Source organism: Pleurodeles waltl, chromosome 3_1 (genome assembly GCF_031143425.1).
Source record: "Pleurodeles waltl isolate 20211129_DDA chromosome 3_1, aPleWal1.hap1.20221129, whole genome shotgun sequence".
NCBI classification, from domain to species: Eukaryota; Metazoa; Chordata; class Amphibia; order Caudata; family Salamandridae; genus Pleurodeles; species Pleurodeles waltl.
In genome coordinates this window covers 676,825,219-676,846,275 of record NC_090440.1, presented here as the reverse complement: position 1 = coordinate 676,846,275, position 21,057 = coordinate 676,825,219, and the positions used below count along the sequence as shown (strand labels likewise).

At 42.4% G+C, this 21,057-nt stretch overlaps 1 protein-coding gene across 2 annotated transcripts in view; it reads right to left on the bottom strand.

The window, feature by feature from the left end:
* Positions 1 to 21,057, bottom strand: part of LOC138284474 (protein phosphatase 1 regulatory subunit 12A-like) — a 409,508-nt gene that overhangs the window by 273,631 nt on the left and 114,820 nt on the right. For both annotated transcript variants that reach the window (XM_069223275.1, XM_069223274.1), the window contains exon 2: positions 6,006 to 6,136. In XM_069223275.1, coding sequence (XP_069079376.1) covers positions 6,006 to 6,136 — 131 coding nt within the window. The remainder of the gene's footprint in view (positions 1 to 6,005; positions 6,137 to 21,057) is intronic.

Sequence of the window (21,057 nt, the reverse complement as noted above, 5' to 3'; positions counted from 1 at the left end):
GGGAAATTATTCCCCTTCCATCCCCGATGGGGGTGTGTGGGTGGGAGGCCCACGGGGAAGTGCTAGCGCTCTCCCCATGGGTCGGGTGCAGGACAAGCCCAGCTCGGCAACCGTGGCCGAGCCCAGCCTGTCCAAGGCACCCGAGGGATTAAAGACATTAAAAAACATTTTAAAAACTCAATCAGTGCTCTGATGCCCACCAAGAAGATGTCTACTTTTTGGGTGGAGGGTGCTGGGGGGAGCCCTAAGGACCCATTGGCTCCACAGCCAGAAAGTGCCTACTCTTTGGTGGTGCAGCAGAAGCCAGCTTAGTTACTTGGCTCCCACCCGGGTGGCAGCAGCTTTATTTCTGTGCTCCCGGTCTGGCGAGAGCAAAGGTGTGTTCCTTGACAGGGAGAGTGCGGGCAGGGAATAAGGGTTATATTCTCTGCCCTCACACCCCGCGGCAGGGAACACAGCAGTGTGCTAGAGGGTGGGGTCCTGGGACACTGCACCACTCATCTGGGTTTGGGGAATGGGGTCCCAGGGGTCGGTGAATGGCCTGGGGTGGGAGACCACACGTTACCCTCCCCAAAATGTATAATTTAGCCCTGAGGGATTAGATCTCAGAGGCCTCTATGAGGCTAGGGAAGGGGGGCTGCACACCCCCCACCTAAAATTAAATTCAGGCCCAGGCAATGGGGTTCCTGGGCCTTCTTGAGGCTCAAGTGGGGGAGCACATGCACTGCTGACCTAAATATGTATTCAGCCCCAGGGGATAGGGTCCGTGGGACCTCCAAAAGGCTCAGGGAGGGAAGCGCATGACCCCTTCCAAAAACATTAATTTTGCCAACCTACGGGCCTGTGATTTTCAGATAACAAAGAAAGAAGAACGCCTTGCATGGCAGATAATTTCTATTGTTATTTTTAAGTATGAAGTTCAGATTATCCAGAAACCCTATAACAATGACAAGCTAGTGGCAGAAGGTGCAGGGAAGGCTGGCATCACAATTACAGAAATATTTTCCGATGAGGAAAATTGTACTTTTTCATGTTTAGTGAAAGTCAAAACACCGGTCGAACAGAGTGCTGTCCAAGAGGAATAGAAGGAGCGGTGTTCAGTGGTTTAGGCAGATAAAGATACTTTTAAAGCCTCAATATATCAACTAACAAACAAGCAGAAAGCTTTACCATCTTGTACAAACTGACAAAACTGAGGACACTTAAAAAACATAACTCGGCCAACAACTTGGACTAAGAATATTTATAAAACAAACAGTCCAAAGCATCTCTATAACCCAGACAGCAAAAGACAATCTGTGGGCAATATCAACATTACTTCATTCACTTCAGGACAACCAATTAGCTTAATGGTTTAAAGCATCTAGTTAAGGGGTCAATTTAGGCTCAACTGCATGCCTCAAGATGAACCTCCCACACCCAATCCCAACTTCAACTGAGTAATAAACTTACGCTTCTGGAAGGGCAACTTTCTATGGCCACTGATATGCCATCATCAGCTTCTCTGCAAAGAAACCATAATGCAGATCTGCAGATGTAGGTTTCTAGAAAGTTGATGACTGACCTCGAAAAGCATGTAGAGCACCACAAACTGATGCATTCTACGACACACCACTATGCCACTCTACTCCACAACACTCTTCTCTATGGCACAAATCTACGTTCCTATATAAAACAACAATTGGGTCGGCCAATAGGTCTTACTATAAGAGCCACTAGCTTTGGCAATTATTTTTAGCCATGCTTTTCAGCAACACAGCTAAAACATTTTTTTTAAAGTGCTTTAACATAGCCAGCACTAATGTGCTTCCTATTTATTTTTATTTTTTTAAATGAGGAGTGTGCCTGGAAAGAGGTAACATGGAGGAATGGAGGATGGGATAGGACAGTAGGGTGCTGGTGGGGAGAGGACACATGAGAGACAATGGAGAAGCACAGGGGCAATGGGTCTGGGGATGCAAGCGGACAAGAGTGGGTGGTCAGAAGGGGATGGGGCAGCAAGCTGAAAATGGAGGGTGGGCGGGAGGGTTTGGGGCAGCAAGCTGACAATGCAGGGTGGGCGGGAGGGTTTGGGGCAGCAAACTGACTACGGATGGTGGGCGGGAGGGGCTGGGACAGCACACTGACAATGGATGGTAGGCGGGAGGGACTGGGGCAGCAAGCTAACAATGGAAGGTGGATGGGCGGGGCTAGGGGAAGCAAGCCCACTGTAATGAAGGGTAGGCAGAAGGGGCTGGTGCAGTAAGCCAACAACTGAAGGGTGGCAGGAGGTGCTGGGGTAGCAAGCCGACACCAGAGGGTGGGCAGGAGGAGCTGGGAAAGCAAGCTGACAAGCGAGAGTGGGTGGCAGGGGGTGAGGAAGTAAGCAAAACAACAGAGGACCAATGTCCCTGCACCAGGGTGAAGAGCTCACAGAATGTTTTCCATTTTTGTTTTTAAGGCGTTACCTTTCCTCCCAGACCATCTACTAGGCAATAAACATTATCACAGTCCTATAAGGAGACAATGGCGTTGAGGGATATTAATGGAATACGATCAGTAAATAAGATGAGTTCTCTGGTGTGTGCTAGCCTAAGGAACTCTTACAATTACCAAAATTTATTGACATCCTTTGTGCTTGGCTACAGCTAGGTTTTTGCCAGTCAGCTCTGATCACAAGTTGATGCAAGTTCTTGACATCACTCCCATATGACAGATTTAATAACAGTCACGTTTTGATATAGTACTGCATATTCCTATACTAATCTGGCATATCGTTTACAGCCCCCATGCGCAGTAAAGGTGGGTTCATGATACGTATAGCTGTGTGTATTCTGATACATGTATTATTATCATTGCTTAATCATTTTATTTTATCGTGATTAGAGTTTCCTTTATTTTTTAAAGAACAGTAGGCCGATCTTTCCAGGCAATCTGCATGTTCTCACTTTTCAGAACGAGACGTGTATGTTACAGTCCTTCAAGAGACAGTCTTGAAAGGATGAGTGGATGACTAGAGCATATGCTGATAGCAGGCATGTCTCTAGTGCACTGACAGTCTCGGGCAAGGTTAAAATATACATCATATGATGATCACGTTGGGCTGAGGTAGCACCCAGTATTATTCATTGCTCTTCTTTAAAGAACAGCTATTTGTACATTATAGTTCTCCATCGTGTAGCCATGAGAATAAACAGTGATTTTGTGACATCGCAAATGTTTTTCCATTACCCCTCTGCCGCAGACTGTAGGTCAGACTGATGCCACAAAGTCACTTTTAAAACCTTTTATGTAAGCTAAAATTGCCCATTTTACATGTTTTTCTTATGCCTATTGATCAATGTCTGCGATGTGAAAATGTGGCCAATTTTGTGATATTAGTTGCAAAATAACAAATCGATCATATTGTCACATGGTGGAAGTTATTTTAAAAATCTACAAAATATTGGAGGAACGGAGTCATAGAACATTCAAACTCACTTCAGTTTATTTGACTAGGTTTCTAGAGACCAAATGTCCGAGTGAGATGGACAGGGTAGACTGCCCAGTACTACCAATGTTTTGTTCTGTTGCATCACATATGGCCAATATCAGCCAAACTCAATTTCTCCAGCCCTTTCTCAAGCCCCGTCACCAAAAAGATACTTCTGGAGAACAAGTCTAGCATTCTCACATCTCTTGTACCTGGAATGTACTAGGTCGGTACGATCAAAACCTCATTTAGCTGACAAAGAGATTAATGAGAACACTGGTAAGGACGCATCCTTGTCAAATCTTTTTTTCCAGGGAAAAATACTAAACACAGCAAATTTACGCTATCCAGTTAAGAGGAGCCATAGTTTCACCTGTACCTCATCTAATGTAGTCTTAATGTCCATAAAAGCCAAATGGCTTGGCTGATTTTAAAGTACAGTACTGAAGGCACTGATTCTTGATGTCTTCCTTCAAAAAACCTAGCTGTGCTATTCACAGGATATCATTTTCTTCCATTCAAGACACGTCAAATTAGATTTCTACAAAAAAGTGTCAGGTTCCAGTCTTCCAAGGTAAAAATAAGGATTCGGAGCTTTTTATATTTAAGGAAAGATTAATTGTATAACTTACTCTCATTCTTGTCTTAGGAGGTGAAATATCTGACGTTTGTCTGCCCTGTTCTGAAATGTGCGGTGTGGCCTTGTGGTTAGTAAGAGCTGCTTTGTGCATTAGTCATGATAAGGGACTGAAATAGATCATTCAGGTAAAGAGACTATGCGGTCTGCTCATGGCATTAAAAACAAAAATGAAATTTGTTGATTTTCCATCATAGGATGTGAAAAAAATTAGTCTTCTTGTGTTACCCTATCGCACTGTACTCTTGCATACACCTTGGTACTTGCCGGTTTCATGCTCTCTGGATGCCACAATTCGATACACACTTACAGTAACCAGCTTAGGGGAACTTGTGACTAGTTCGGAGCTGAGCTGTATTTTACAACCACGCAGATGAAAGAGCAAGCAGAGGACATTTGTGTGAGATCTGAAACGCCCCGTAACCTCTTAATTCTGGCTTTTTACATTAGTAGAGAAAGATGGGGCGTACATGTGTGGGCGTAATCGTTAATGTAGTGACAGTCTGAATGCTAAAAACGCTACATTTGGAATCTCGTTAAAAGCTGTAAAACGCAGTGTGCACCTAAAGAAGGCTGATTAAATATAAAACAAAGGCAACTTAAGAAATAAATCAAACAAACACCAGAAAAAGAAATCATATTTGGACAATTTCTACTAAATACTAGAAGATCACTCAAAATGTTCCTATGGAACACTGGAGAATGTCAAAGGTTTCCCTTGACAAATCCCCTGAAACTGCAGCTACAAGACACAAATCACCAGTATAAAAAACTATCTATACAAACAAAAATATCAAAGATTCAGTGCCCAGAAAGTATTAAAACTGGAAACTACATGGAAAACATTTTAAGAAAACATTCTGGAAAATAACCAATAAAAAGCAAATGCAGGCCATTTCACTAAGTAAAAATAAAGCTTGGAAAATAAGCACGGAGTCACTACATTCGCAGGCCGAATATTCTAGATAAAACGACTACACCTTCCCAGTCTCCACTCATCCTGGTTTTTGTAATAATCAACTAAATATGTTAAAAATCAATTTTTTTTTTTTTTTTTTTTTTATTATTGTATCCTTTTGATCAAGGGATGCAGTAGTGTTGGGGTGACGTTTGAGGGTACAAGGGACGCAAGACTCTACTGCCCCTTTCGATGCAAGACTGACATAGAACTATTACTAATCTTTTAATCACTGGTCTGCCAGGTGACTGAAACAAAGCCACCTCCACCATCCTTGTCGAGGCAGCTTTGTTAAGCCATTATTACAGAGCCTACTGACATCTCAAGCAACTATAACAAGGGTGTGTTCTTACCACTTGGTGGAACCACAGCGCTAATCTATCCTGCCTGCATCATTCGTCTTCTTTTATGTTTTACTTTATTATGACAATTCACTTCTACTCTGCCCAAGTAGGAAAAGGTGACTGCCAGTAAGGGTGTCACTTTGACAACATTGTCAACTAAGTTTCCAGGCACTTACTTGGGTTGAACCAAGTTTATTTAGTATGTCAGCCACGACTTTACTGTAGTAGCCAATGAGAGAGTGAGGCTAAAATATTAAATGCCGCAAGAGATTAGCTAGATCTACTGTACATAAGTGGCAGGCGCCTATTACCTGACTGTCTGATTTCTTTAAAAAGGCAATCATAGGCGTGACACCTTAAATTCGATGAAGAAAGCCAGCCAACTCGCATAAAATGTATAAACATATTTTTTTTTATAACAATATCGCTGCCTCGGTCAGGTTGAACGGAAAAAAACAGCAGCAAACAATATATAGCACTAACAAACAAAACATTCCACAACAGCAATGAGAGCATGCAAGACCGGCATTTCTAAGCCCCTGGCCCAAGAAGATAGCGACTTTCAGTTCAAACTCCCTCTTCGGCCATGCACACTGGAGTGGCCCTTTTACTCACTCTGCAATTTCCACAAATCCACAGGATGCAGCAGCGTGTAGTGGTGTCCAACCCTCATTGTCCGGCTGATTCACATAGGCTCCATTTTCAACCAGGAAATGCACCATGTCCACATTCTCATCGATGCAGGCCTGTGAAAAGGAGGAGTATTGTTACTGGGCGATCAAAAAGAGACAGAACTGTGAGGGAGATATGGGAGAGCACATTTCCAGGAATAATGTATGCAACAAAGCTGGAAAAACTGTATAACTGTACATTTCCTACCATAGCACCCCAAATACAAATAAACTTTGTCAAGGTAGGCCCCATGGAAATGGCCTCTATAGTGGTGCCCTGGATTCCAAATTATCACACCATTACTAGTGCAAACTATTCACAAGATAAATTATTTTATGACCCGTTTCTAAAAGTTTGCCAGAAATTCCCTTTTTTTCCAGTATTATGCTTGCAGGGAGTATATTTTACTTATCAAAAGGTCAAGGAGACAAGTCTTTCTTTACTCTTCATGTGTTCAGCTTTTGAAGTATGTCAATACAGCTAAATCAAGCTCTACCACTTCATTACATCACACTCATAAACGACTTGCTCTCCGAATAAGACAGTCTAAGAGTTAGAAATGGGAAATTACTCTGTCCTAATACATTTAAGTAATCTATCTGGCTGTCCCCAAGAATTATACGGCTAAAATTAGAAACCCTAAATTATTCTGTTCTTATGTAGTTAATGCAAGTTAACTGAAAAAATATTTAATAATCTAGGGCTAGGGTAAAGAGTAATACATTCCATCACTCTTGGATACTTAAGGACATTACATTCCACCCCCTCTACCAGTCGTGGGCAAGATTGTGTCCTTTACATAACTACAGGCCCGGAATGTGTTTTAAAAGTAAGCATGTTATTTCCCTTAGGTGTTATGTATTGATTTGCTTATCAGTGGAGCTCGGAAATATCTCTATTTCCGAACAGTAGCTTTCCCCGGTTCAGATTTAATAAAGATGCCAGCTGTGGTAAATATTTAAGGAGGTACTAAGTAAGGGTTTAATACATTTAGCCCACTACCTTATGTACTCAACCACACAGACGAACATCACTTAGTTTTCAAAGCAAGCCAACACTTAAGAGAGAGTCCCAAAGCTTTCAGCCATCGCAAAGTAAAGGTGAAGGAGAAAGAGGAGGGACCAATTGCACGGGAGTGACAGTCTTGATGTCAAAGATCAGATGTAGTCTAATTTAGTATTAATTATCAACTCGTTCAATTCATTGTATAAAGATGAATGGCTATTCCATCAAATGATGGAAGTAAATACAGAATATGGACCTGAATTTTACACTCAGACAAAATAAACTAATATCATGAAAATGGTAAAATTAACTCCACAGAAATTAGTATAAAAATTAAAAAAATCCGATCTACCAGTGCATATTCAACTAAAAATATTATATATTCAACACCACTCATTGCCCAGATGCTCAGTAAATGTCTTTCTTTACAGTATCCTTTAATAAGGATTGAGGGTACCTTTCTATCTCCACTGCTGCAAATTCTTAACAAAGAAGACTAGGTAATGATAATGCATACATGCAAAACGATAGTGCATCAAAGCTGGGCAGCGTAAGTTTATTTCCACCGCAAACCACTAAGAGTAGACTTCCAAAGATGCTTTTTTATCCAAATACAATACGAAAAGGCTTCAATTAAAAATTGAATTAAAATTAGAAATATTTATAAGATCATTTAAAATGCAACTCTTCGTTGAAGTCAATCTGGTTTAAGTGTTCGAATCATTCATCGATCACAAATTTCTACATTCAGTGCCTTTTCTTGATATACTGTCTGCAGGTTCTTTTCAAATCACTTTAAAGATTAAAAGGCTAATGCTGGGTTGCTTCTTCCAGCAAATAAAAACTATTGATAATTTAGTATCCCCCACCTATTGAAAGACGTGTGCTCAATAATGCTAGCCTTTGCTGTACAAGTGATGTCTCCACACACAAGAGATTACACACGCATTTAACTTAGAAAGTGAACAATTTATTTACCATCGGTTACACTGTTTCTGGTAGATACTCTAACTGTAGATTCCTCACATTTAGAACATCCCCAGGTGCCAAAGAGGACCTGGACATTTCAGGAAATAGTTCCTACGTGCCACCAGGTGGTGCCACATGGCTCCGCAGAAACCTCACAACACCCAGAAAGTAATGTAAAGAAACACCACCTCTGCAAATAGACATCAGTTTCTGCACTTTTTTAATCCAACACTCTCAGTTGCAGGTCAGCTGTGACAAATTGCAGTAGACAGTCTGTCCAAGTCTAACTTTGAACCTTTTAAGGATATGCAGCTATCCACTCCACAGAAATGGAGTCAGGAGTGTGGTGAAGTATCTGCAGTGAGATAGATGATTAATCAGAAACAACATTACCAAAAGTAACATTTCTCTTATGGATTCTCAGACCATAGATTTCTCGATTTCTGCTTATTCAGAACTAGAATACCCAAGTAGTATTGTAGTGTTTTGGATTTGTAGCACTTCTAAAGTGCATTAGGCCAGCAGAGGTATCGAAGCACTGAGAAGAAGAGAAAAAGACACAGCCATGTGACGTCACCGCAGTCCGGAAACAGACAGACCGTCCACAGTGGCCCCCAATGGCTCCTAAGAGACAAACAGCCATGTTGTCAATTGCTTACGAAACTGTCCACTCAGGCTGCGGATGTGTGCCAGAAGGGATTTCACAGTCTTGCTGCAGCTACCGAAAAGGCCCATTGCTCCCACCTGGCTTTCTTTCACTGTGGAACCACCACTTTGAATTGTCCTGCTGATCTCAACAGTCTCCTAGGAACATACCACTGCACTGCTGTCTTAAGGTAGCCCAAGCCCACAGAATGAAGAGCTTTATGCATCAGGCAAATAGCTTTAAAGGCCTCACATTTGTATTGGCAGCCAATGCAGGTGACACAAGTCTTCTGTGATTGAAGAATGTTTGGGTAAACCCAGTACTAAGCGTGCAGCCACATTCTAGATCACTTGAAGTTTTATTGCCAAGAGCTGGTTGATATTTGAATAAAAGGGCATTGCAGTAGTCCAGACAAGATGAAATGAGAGCCATGATCACCGGTACCCTGAGATCTTTTGAACGCAGAGGCAGAATTTTCTTAAAAATTCTAATCAATCAGAAGCATGAGCTGACCGTTCTATTAACCTGGGAGTCAAAAGTCAAGCTACTGTTAAACATAACACCCACGTTTTTGGCCGCCACTAATGGGACAGTTAGAGCACCAATATTGTCAGGCCACCAATGTTCCATCCAAATGGAGTTATCCACTCCAAACACCACAATCTCCATTGTTTCCCCGTTCATTTTCAACCAATTAGTTCTCATCCACCTGCTGACTTCCTGCATACACTCCGTAAACCTGTCCACTGCCTCCTTATAATCACATGTGATGTAACTAATGAGAAGGGTATCAACCCTATAGGACGACAACTGGAAGCCAAAAGCTCTTACCAGTTTGGCCAGGGGGACAAAATACAAATTAAATAAAGTTGGGCTAAGTGATGACCCTTAGGGGGCACCGCAGGGAAGCTGAAAAGGGGCTGTACTCAAAATCACCACAGCTCACCGTAATCGATCTATCATGCAGTAAGGACTCCATTAGCTTCAGCCCCACATCCCTCAGCCCCACATCCCTCAACCCCACCTACCACAGCCTTTGCAAAATTAAACCTGGAGAGATGGTGTCAAGGGCTACTGATAGATCAGGTAGAACCAGGATAGAAGCATCTCTCTCATCCACTTGCCTACGGATACAATTTGCAGTGGCAATGAGAGCCGATTCAGTACTATGATTCTTCCTGAACTCATTCTGCAAGGGGTCCAGGAAATCATGGACCTGGAAATAATTAGCTAAATCCTGGTTTACATACTTCTCCAAGATCTTTGCTAGAGCACATAGTAGTGAGATAGGGCGTAGATTTTTCAAGTCACTGGGATCCCCATCTAGTTTCTTGCTCAACAGGTTAACCACTGGTAGTACCTCTCAACACATACCTTAAAGCTCTCTTGGGATGAAGCCCATGAAGTCTTTACTCCTCTTCAGAGGGATGAGACAGAGGAAAACAAGTTGGTAGAATATCAATTGCCCTACATGAAAGAGCAATACCACTTTAGGTAGAAAGGTGTTGCCTAGGTCTTCAGCACCAATTTGTCCAGATGGAAGGTGGTGGGCAGAGGATGAACTGACAGCACATGCAGCTCACTAGTGCAAGGTACAGAGGTTAATGCAATGAGAATGAGAACACCACCTTAATAGTCAAAAGCTGCAATGAACAAATGTGCACAGGTTCACATGGCATGCACATGAAACACCAGAACCAAAACAAGGCCACTTTATGGTATCATGAAAGGTTTCATGAGAAATTTGTTAGGTCTTTCAGGAAATGCATCAAAACAAGTGATTGTAAAAGGGAAAGCTGAGTCATCAAATATACAAAAAATAAAATCAAAAGAACCAACATATAACATTTAACTGTGCCCACTGCAAAGCCTTCCAGGGCCAGAGATACAATAATAACTCTTCAGTAAGCTTGGCCTGTAGAGGATCAGGATTATGGTCCCTACATTATGTCACAAAGGTTTCAGAGCATCCAGAGTAGACTGACGTGCTTTAAGGCTGTCTGGCTGCGAAAGTTACCTCCACTACCTCTGAAGACAAATCAAACCTACTCAGATGCCACCATTCACTCTCCAAGTCTGGGGGTTTAAGTTGTGGGGATCTGAGTGCAGGCCCACCCCTGTTGCTGAGACAAGAGTCAAATCAAAATGACCTGGGCCTGGTTAGTCCTGAACTTCTTCAGAACTCGAAGCAGGAGAGGTGATGGTGGGTACGCCTGCAGGAGACCTGTGTTTGCCCAAAGTTGGAACACGTTTCTCAAGTAACCTCTTTGTGGAAACTGTATAGCACAGTAAATGTGAAAAGTGAGTTCTCAGCAGTGAGGAAAAGACCCTGCCAAGACACCCCGCTGGTTATGGTTTGAGCTACCTCAAAATGAAGACATAACTTGTATCCCACCAGCCAACATCAGCGCAAATCACCTGCTTTGGCATTCAGGGAAAGGTGAGGTCACATTTGCCATGCAGGGCAACGTGATTGGCCACAAGAAAGATTCCTTGCTGGCTGAGCCACCTACAAAGGCAAAGAGGCTCTTGGCACAGACCACATCCCAGCCCACCCTGCTTATTCTAATACCCCATGGCAGTTATAATGGCTCACAGCTACATCAGATTCATGTGGCGCTGACATTCCCCCACCCCCATGCCAGACATGATGCAGCCATCACTATTGTGAGTTCTGGTTGGGGTATGGAGTGCAGCCAGCCACAAGTCCAGTTGGCATCCACAAATGATTTATTTTCATACTTAAAAACACCAATAATTACCACACACGTTTTAGGATGAGCTACATTTGTAACAACATTTAAATTCAAGCTGCTGAATTATGTCAACAAAAAGGTAAGATTGAGAGCTTAGAAGAAGGACCTCAAATGTTGCTCTTATATGTTTCTAGTTGTCATTTTAAATAACAGACCAAATTAATGCCTCTGGGACAAATGGTGATAGCAACATAAAACTGTAGCCAACATCATGAGTTCAAGGCAACTGTGGACAACATACGTTATACATTGTTTGAGAAAAATGTATATGGAACAAACTGTGCAGACAGATTAAAGATAATCAATAATACTGATATGAAAACTCAGTGGCAAGGAAAAATAAGAGGAAATTAATAAAATAAGATTAATACACGCATATACTAGGGACACACTGAGGTTCAGCAGACTTGCAATACATTAACCAAACCCCAGGTACTTCCTAACACATCAAGAGCAAACCCAGTATAACGGTCAGAAGAGGGGTTATGTTAAAGAACATGCTGATTCTAAATTATCAAAGTTAAAGACAAGAAAACATGGTACCATGGCAACAAGACGGGTTTCCATAAATATGGCAGGCTTCAAGAAATCTATTCAGCCACTCGCTATGGCGTATCAGGTTTTATCAGGTGGAACTAAATTTAGAACCTACTCACCCATTTTGGTGAGTTAACAAAGCACAGGTGTTCTGTTTAGTCATTAAGTGAAGATGCAATGAAGACATTTTTAAATCTTGTTTTTATCTTGGCACATTTGCTCTGTGTTCAGAGAAAGAGGTCAGAAGTCAGTACTTCGGACTGCAGAGTTCCAGGATTTTATAAAGTGACCTGTCTGACTTGCTGCACAAAGAGTGTGAAATGAAAGGCTGCAGGGTGTCCAAACACAGAACATTTAAATAGCTTATAAATCAACAGTACTAACATTTCAAAATGCATTTCAGTAGTTGTGAAAGGCCATTTTTTTTACTTTTGTGTGATTAAAAATATATTTTGATGGGATGAAAACAAATTAGAACAATTTACTTGGCGAAGTGCAAATGATAATTATTTTTTCTGAAGCCCAATTTTCACAGATTATTCTTAAAACACTATTTAGTTTGATCAGTAAAGCTGCAAGTTAGTGAGAAATGTTTGGCCATTTTGATGGGAAATTTACTGTCTGTAAATGGCAGTGCACTACCACGTCATGCCTTAGTAAGGTATGTACTAAAAGTGAGTGTTTAAACAGGAACTGAGAAACACTCTTTCCCCTGCCCTGGCAGCAACATTATTAGTAAACTAAGAGGCGAGTCAGGGATCATGTGTACCCTCTACATGGGCTAGATTCTCATTATACATGGAACAAATGTTTAGTCTATTTAATCAAACAAAAATAGTTGTTTTTTTACAGCAGAAATGCTGAACTCCTATTTGAAAGTGCACTCATGTGAGAAAGAAGACAAAGGAGGTGCTGTAAATTAAAATATTTGTCTAGGATTACACAGTTTGAGAACAGTTTTTAGGTCAAGTACATTTTAGTCAGGTCAAGTAGATTATTCAAGTTATTCAACCTGCAGATCTAGTCACACTTTTATGATTTTCCAAGGCCTGACCTGTGTGAACAGACTATGTTTATATGTTTAGTCTGATTTCCACGTGTTCATTGACACCTGCCTTGTAATATACTCCTCATTTGTACTTAGTTTAATTATGTTTCACTACTTGACGTAAATAGTAAAAATCCTTTCATTGAGGGGCCTGAGTTGCAGTGATGGAGTAAAACTGGCTGTTCACTCAGAAAGTCTAGACTATATCTACACGAGGTCCAGCACACCGTAGCCCCCAGCCAACTAAACCCCCTTCTTTTCAGTTGCCTCCAATCGAATACCACCACCCTCCATCAGTCATCCCGGACATACTCTGTGGCGTTTCCAAACTTACTGCCTTCAGGCCTGACAGAACCGGGTTCCCAGACCGATTGCAGTGAACCATTGTAACCCCAAGAAGATCACGTGCCAAGACCCATTTTCGTTTATACCTTGCATATCAATTTGTTGCCTTGGAATAAATTAGACACATTTAAAAATAAATCCCCAAACAGAAGGACACTTATGTATTTCAAACATTTTGAAGTGGTCCAAAAGTGGCTTGTTAGTGCTGTACAAACTTACAGAAATAAATAACATTTACATTTAAAAATTGGTTTCAACAATATCTGGCAGTCATATCTTTCTGAGAGTGTCGCAGTAATGGTGACAGAGGCCCTAATGCAAGCAAGCAAAGGGCCCGCCATCCCCCGGTTTGGCAGTAGAACACTGCTACATTCGGAGTGAAGTGGCCTTTCTTTCCCCATGGCCCGGCGCACTACACCTGCTGCACTATTGATTATCGCTGTCTTGCTTTCCGTAGACTAGGCTGTAGTGTGCACCAGTTGTCATAGCACAGATGTGTCTGCGCCTACTGCGTTGTTTGCCTATGATTGCACTCTGTGCAAGTGCTTTGCATGTATCGACCTATCACTTTAAAAAGGCCCACACTGTAGCAAGTGACATGTGGTTCCATCATTACGGTTTTTAGAACTTTTCCAAGCCCTTGCTTCTTGTATTTCTCTTGCTGTTTTTTTAAGTCTGAGAAGTAGGCTGCTGGTCAAAAGCACCTGCTTCAAATCAAAAGGGCATACGTTTGAATCCTGGCAGATCGTGTTCCATCTATTCGAAGTCGGTAAACCGCTTGGATACTAAGACTTTTTATGTACTGCGTCTGTTTGCACCAGCGAGTTAGTACAGACTTTCTTTTTCAAGAACTAGTGAATTAAGTATGTTGTGTCATATATTCTGTGTACTGTTTTTGATGCATCTTCAGTGTTTGAAATTCCACAGCCTCACACTTCATTTAAGTTTGCCTCACAAGTACGTGACGCGAGTATTTTCCATGGCTCAGATGTAACATACTGCTGCGCTCCCATCTAGCCATCTTCTCGTGAATCTTGAACTAATTTCATAATTGGTTTGAATAATAGCACTGCTGCATAGTTGCTATTGTAGCTGCTAAACTAGGTTTGGCTCCACTGGAGTTAAAGGTTTCCCTGTTAATGCATTGATACCATGTCTGTTGTGAAATGTTTCGTTAAACAATAACCTAGCACTTTAGACGGGTAAGCTCGTCTGGCCGGTCTGTATCATTTGTGGAGCGCAGTTTGTCCACATTTATTTTATTAATTCGCCCATATCCAACCCCTGCGCCCTCCGAACCCTATTAGTTTCACAAACAATACTAGTATTTAGATCCCCGGTGTAGTGTCCGTAAATCACGCTCATTACATACAATTGACATATTACTAACCAGATATTTATTGATCCGCAGTCTTTCCTCAGGCTGGAACCATAAAAGTTCCATCTACCGAGCATTGACACTCCATTACCCTCTCTCCCACAGAGGGCATCAGCGTGAGCTCGGAGGTAAGGGCATTTTCCTGAACTGAGGCAAAACGGCAACATCTATGAATAAGTATGCCTGCTATGGAAACGTTTCTTCCTCTTGCCTGTGCAAAGGTATTTAGCAGAATACGAAGCAGTACTTTCTCCAGATGCGAGGATACTCCCGTGCTTTACCACCTGCTAGTTGTGGTATTCACTCCAGACAAATGGTTAAAGTGATCTACTCACTTTGGTTGAAGTGTTGCGTGAAGCACGGAGTCCAACCTGGAGGCACTTATTTATCACAAGAGGGACCAGTTCGCTGGGTTAGTACAAAACTGCCTGGGGACCTCGACCACGTGGACTGGGGTTTCAGCCTTCTCTTTTAGCTGAAAAGTTCTCAGGTACAGCATGCCGTGTTATATTGATTGCCACACACAGACCCACACAAACTTGGATATTCTTAGGTACAATCATCACCTGAAGTAGACACTGGGAGCACACATTGAGGCTTGAAAATAGAGTGAGATATAAATAGTAGGGAAAGAGAAATCTGTTCATGACCATGAGGAGAATGAAAGTTTGTTGAGTCACTGTGTAAGTACTGCTTCACGTGGTAAGGATCTTGGGTCACTAACATGTTTGTGGAAGACTCGCCGTAGTCCACTTGATGTTCATAGATTATTCAGCAACGAGATTAGTAATTTGCTTCTTTATGAAAGAGTTCACTTTTACAACATTATTTGCTTTTCTTCTCATCTGCTTTCTCAAGGCTGTTGTTAGCAGCAGGGTCGTAGCGCTTGCTTCAGGAGCATGGCCTCAGTAATAGCAAAAATAGGAATGGTTTGGGGGTAGGGAGTTCTAACTCCTTAAAATGTTAGAAAAACAGCAATATTAGGGAGATTGTAAACCATGTTAGGTTTTTTTTGTTTCTAGTTTTTGACTCCAGTATTGTTGTCCACCGGGGATTTTTGGGAGAAGTGTATGACAAATAGTGCATTGCAAAGCATTTGTCAAGTCAAAATGTAATATAGTGTGAAGAGAGTTTTAAAGAAAAGCAGTGTCCCCAAGGTATTGTTTGGAGAAGAATTCTATATTGCGTATAAACCATATTAAACATTTTTGTAACAAAGGGAAAGAAAATAATGTGGAAATTGGTGCATTAAAAAAAAAAAACATTGGACCGAAGAGAAATCATACTCTGGGGCCCTTCTAAGCATCATTAACCTTGGCGGGCCTATCATTCCCCAGTAATACTACTGAAGTCCATAAATGTTTGAAGCAATTAAGTCCTTTGGAGCGAAGTGCTTCAGTAATGGGGAGAGAATAAAATCGGAGTACCCTGGATCCAGTGATATCACTTGAGGTTTGTGTCATATTTATGTTTATTTACCTCAAGAGTTCATCAGCAACCTCTAAAACGTCAGGCTACAGATCCCCTAACACCTAGAGAAATGGTAGTCTGTTAAGAACAAAGCGTCTAACACAGATCCACCAATATTTACTCCATAAATCAGGCCAAACCTATTTCACATCGCCGTAGCAGGGGTGTCATGAGCCCTAGTACAGGAGACGGGAATGGGCCTTCCTAACCGCTGATTAGGAAGTAAAATAGAAAAATAATCAGGGTTAAGTGACCCCTCCATCATATGCAAATCTGTGTGACAATTCGACCATCCACATATTTGAATCAAGGTGGTGCTGAATTCACATGAACTTGCGGTTTGCAGTGATGCTAAGCAAGATCAAGATAATGTCGGGGAATGTATGTTTTTGATTCAGAACACCATAAAGGAAAGTTCACAGTATTAAAATAGATTTGTCTCAGGAAATCACAAATCGCAATAAGATGTTGCAAGCAGAAGGGGTCCATCCATTCTATACAAAGAAGAAAATGCCATACAGCAAGTTATTCATAATTTAGACAGTTGTTATGAGAGAAAAGGAAATAACAGACTGTTGAAAATTTGCCCTTTCTGCAGGGTCAACCTGGTTTTCATTTGCCTTTTTGCTGGACCATATTATTGCTGGCTATAGAACTCTGTGCACTTTACACCTGCTACCAAGTGGTAAAGTGTTTGTGCTCCTTCCTTAAAAATCAGCTGTGACCCGCCTTTAGGGCAGAGGGGCGACGCCCACCTCACCTTTTGCCCCTCATGAAAAGTGCCTGTCAGGCTGAGCAAAGGTCAGCCTGACCAACACTGTTCAAATCAGGCAGCGTTTTGAGCAGACTCCTCGCTGTCGGAGCTGAACTTTTCTGGGCTGAAGAGGTCACAGCTCCTGTGGGCGTGAACTCCTCAGCTCAGCTCAGCAAAGGTGCCTCAAGACCCTTGCCCTCGGTCACTAGGGGAAGCGCTACCCATTGACTTTGACCTGGGCACTTCAGGTTTAAGCCCTGAAGTGCCCAGGCCAAGTTTAAATCAGTGACACCACGTCACAGAGTGAGGAGGGGTCAACAGTCTCACTGACCTCATCCAACTCTATGACCTAAGGTCAGCTAGCGAGGTAAGGCAGCAGTCCCAACCCTCCTGGGACGCACGTGTGTGTGTGTGTGTTTGTGTGTGTGTGTATGTTTTTTTCAAATGAATGTTTGGTGTGTGTGTGTATGTTTGAATGTTGATGAGTGTTATGAATGGATGTGCGTGTGTGTGTGTGTGTGTGTGAGTGTGTGTGTGTGTGTGTGAATGAATGAGTGTGAGTGTGAGTGTGCTGCCTGCCCCGCTCCCTCCTAAAATTACCAGCTGCCACTGTTAAAAATGGTAAAATTGGTATATACCTGACTGGTTTATGTAATTTACCAATAAGTCCCTTGTATATGGTACCAGTGTAATTCGTTCATGTAAATTAAATGTTACAAGGAGACTGCAACACTCATTATGCCACCCACTGCAGTGGCACAGTAAAGCATGTCTCCTGGCGTGCCAGTGTAGCCTGGCTATACAGTTTTGAACTACAATTTCGACCTGCTAAAATTACCCATTTTGACAGGCCTAAATGCTTCATTAAATATTTATAAATCACCCCATAAGTAAGAGGTACCTCCCATTCAGGTATAATATATAATACTGATATAAAAAAGAAGACAAATAAACATTGATATTAAACATGTTCTAGCAGTCACTAGCACATCACAGCTACTTTCTCTGAAGCAGGGATTGACGTTCTATAGGAAAGCATCAGAACAGAATAGTAAGTTTGATAAATGTCATCTCCTCTTAGGAAAATGGCTACAGTTTAATTTTTGGACTTTAGGAAATAGTTATTACAAACCCAAATCCACTGTCAGTCATATTTGTAATAAACATTTAGGAAACATGGCTACTAAAATGTCACCTCGAAGCTGAATTTGCATTTTGATCCCTCCCTTCTGCCAGCCAGCAATTAGCATTTTAGTGTATGTTAATTTGGTTGAATTGCATCCAGGCCATGGACAGAAAGATTTGGGTATGGGAAGGTGCTGTTGTGCCCTTGGCAGGGTGGGCTGTGAGCTGGGTCAAAGGACTTGATTAACTTCAAAGAGGCCCACCCTGTCACAAGAACACGTAGCTAACATCCAAGCCTGGACCCTTCTTTTGTCTTTCAGCCACACCAGCCTCCACCTCAATGGGCCTTTTGTTTATATCACAGAGTTCGATCACCCGGGAGGGTTAAGACTTGCTTGACATGTCTGCTGAGTCTTTTCATATGACAAGAGGGGTGCACTTCAAACCAGAGAAACGAAATCCACTGTCTGGTTGCTGGAAACTCAGCTTTGTTCTCCCAGACTTCTGTGTCTGCGTTTTTTGGGCGTATCGGGGTTACCTAAAACTGTATTTTAGTACTAAATGGGGGAGGGCACCAGGAATACCAGATTGCACTGTCTACACACACCCCAGCCCTCATAGCCCACTTCTAGTGTGATTGAAGAGTTCAGCCTTCTTGAAAACACCCTAAGTGGGTAGGGTTAGCCATAACATTTACCCCGTTGGTTAGGCTGACCCAAGGGTCATTCATTAGCTTGTGCCAGGCATAAATGTGGCATCTCCCGGTACCAACTTCAGAACACTCCTGGACCGGATGGAAATCAAAAGAGGTCTGAACCTGCTGTGTGCAACCTATGAAGAGCAATGGAGGACTAGACCTGGTCTCTCCAGTACCCAGTACAAAGAAGTGGACTCCAAGGGTCATTAGGCAGACTCTCTGTGGACGTCCGCCATTTGACATATTCCCCCCCCCCCTCGCCACAACCAGCACCTAGGATTCGATGGCCCATCCTCCCCTTTTCTGTAATATTTACTAGTACTTCCCCTACCCTCATAGACCAATTTTTCTCTCATCCTGCACATAACCATTCCCTCCACCCAATTGCGTAGTCTTAAACAGATTGAGCTGCCCCACTCCAATTCCACTCTCTGCTACCATGTAGCCAAAATTAATCAGCAGTTTTAGGATGGCATTTTGGATTCTTCTCATATGCTCAGCAATGCCATTGATGCGGTCAATGCTATAGGCACTCCTGTGGCTTCTGCTAAGGTGGGTGTCACTCCCTCCCCAAGGGTTGTATTTCAGGCATTCCCATATGGTGTGAATGAATTAATCCGGTTAACAACATTTTCTAAAGCATAGATCATTCTGAGCACTGCCTATTCTATGTAGAAGTACGCAGGTATAGTAAGTTCTGTGAGAGATCTTTGATTGTATTAAGCGGAAGCTTGTTTTAATAGCCACTTACCTTGGAAATTGGAGGCCACCGCCCCCCAATTGTCATCCTCTAACTCCCCTGCGTCCATCTGCCATTTTGTCCTCCGCTGTGTTAAATCTCTCTTTGTGCTCCTCATCAATATGGCATACGTAAGTAGATAGCTTTTGTAGTCATGTATCTGTCCAATAGTCCTCTTTCTAGGGGGAGTCTTTCCTCATCTCCTCTCCATGAGGATCCTGGCCAACAAGGCATGTCTTAACTGCAAATATTTAAATATTTGCGTGTTTGCCATGTCATATTCGGCCTGTAGGTATTCAAATGGTACTTTTTCGTTTGCGTCTCGCACCTCATATAGCACAGAGAGGCCGTTCAAGTCCCATTGTTTTGAAACCCCAGAGATCTGGTCCTGGGTGGAGTCTTGTGCTCAACCATAGCTGAAAGGATGGGAAAAGAGGGCAACACCTAGAACTATTTCTCTGGTCAATCTACGCCACGTGGACGAAACCTCAACAGTAACTGGCAGGGCATTTGGTGGCATCTGCCCTTCATATAGTACACAGAGGTAGCCTTTCTGTTTCAGTCTCTCTGTCCATCCAAAATTCAGGATCCTCCAGTGGGGCATATGCCCACTCGTTTACTGTGTGTACCTGTGCTGCCTTATAGTACTTACAAATGTTTGGTGGTTCAACACCCCCCTCACGCACCAATACTTTCAGTGTGGAAAGGGCAATTCATGCAGGGCCGTCCAACCAGAGCAGCAAGTGCAGGAATCTGTTTGTTACCTGAAAAAAAGAATCGGGGATGGCATAAGACTATTTTCCAGTATGTAAGTAAATCTGGCTAGCACTATCATCTTGAGAGACTGGTAGTGCCCTTCAATGTTTTACATCCCTCTCCAATCTCCATAGGAGTGAGACCATGTTGTCCTTATAGTGCATTCATTCATCCCTAGATATCCAAAGGCCCAGGTATTTAAAGTGTTGAGTTACAACTTTCAGTGCCAAAGGAAGCATTTCTCAGGCCACCCAGTTAGCCACAGGATCAGAGATTTCTCCCAACTTATCTCCAACCCCAAATATGCTCCGTAGACATTGACAAGCTCCTCTAGTTACTCCAGTGAGCTATCTGGTTCCGAAATGTAAAGCAAAATGTCACCAGAGTCTGACATCCGATCTTCCCATGATTCACTCCAACGCCATCTCCATATCTGGGCATCAGCCTCTATTCAGTCAGCTAGGGTTTCTATGGCTGTGGTGAATAGCATATGTGACTGGGACACCCTTGCCTCGTGCCCTTCTGGATGGGGAACTCCTGGGATAGAGTTCCATTCATCTTAAGTTGGGCTCTTGGGTTTGTGTAAAGGAGTCGGATCCATTTCAGCTATTTGGGTTTCAATCCAGTTTTTCCCCACAGTGGCGAACAGGAAGGGCCATTCTATTGAATCAAACCCCTTATTCACCTCCAAGGAGGCAACTGCCAGTGAGATCCCTAGTATATCCGCTGTTTTAAAATTATTGTATAGGCGTCAGAGATTCAGTTTATTC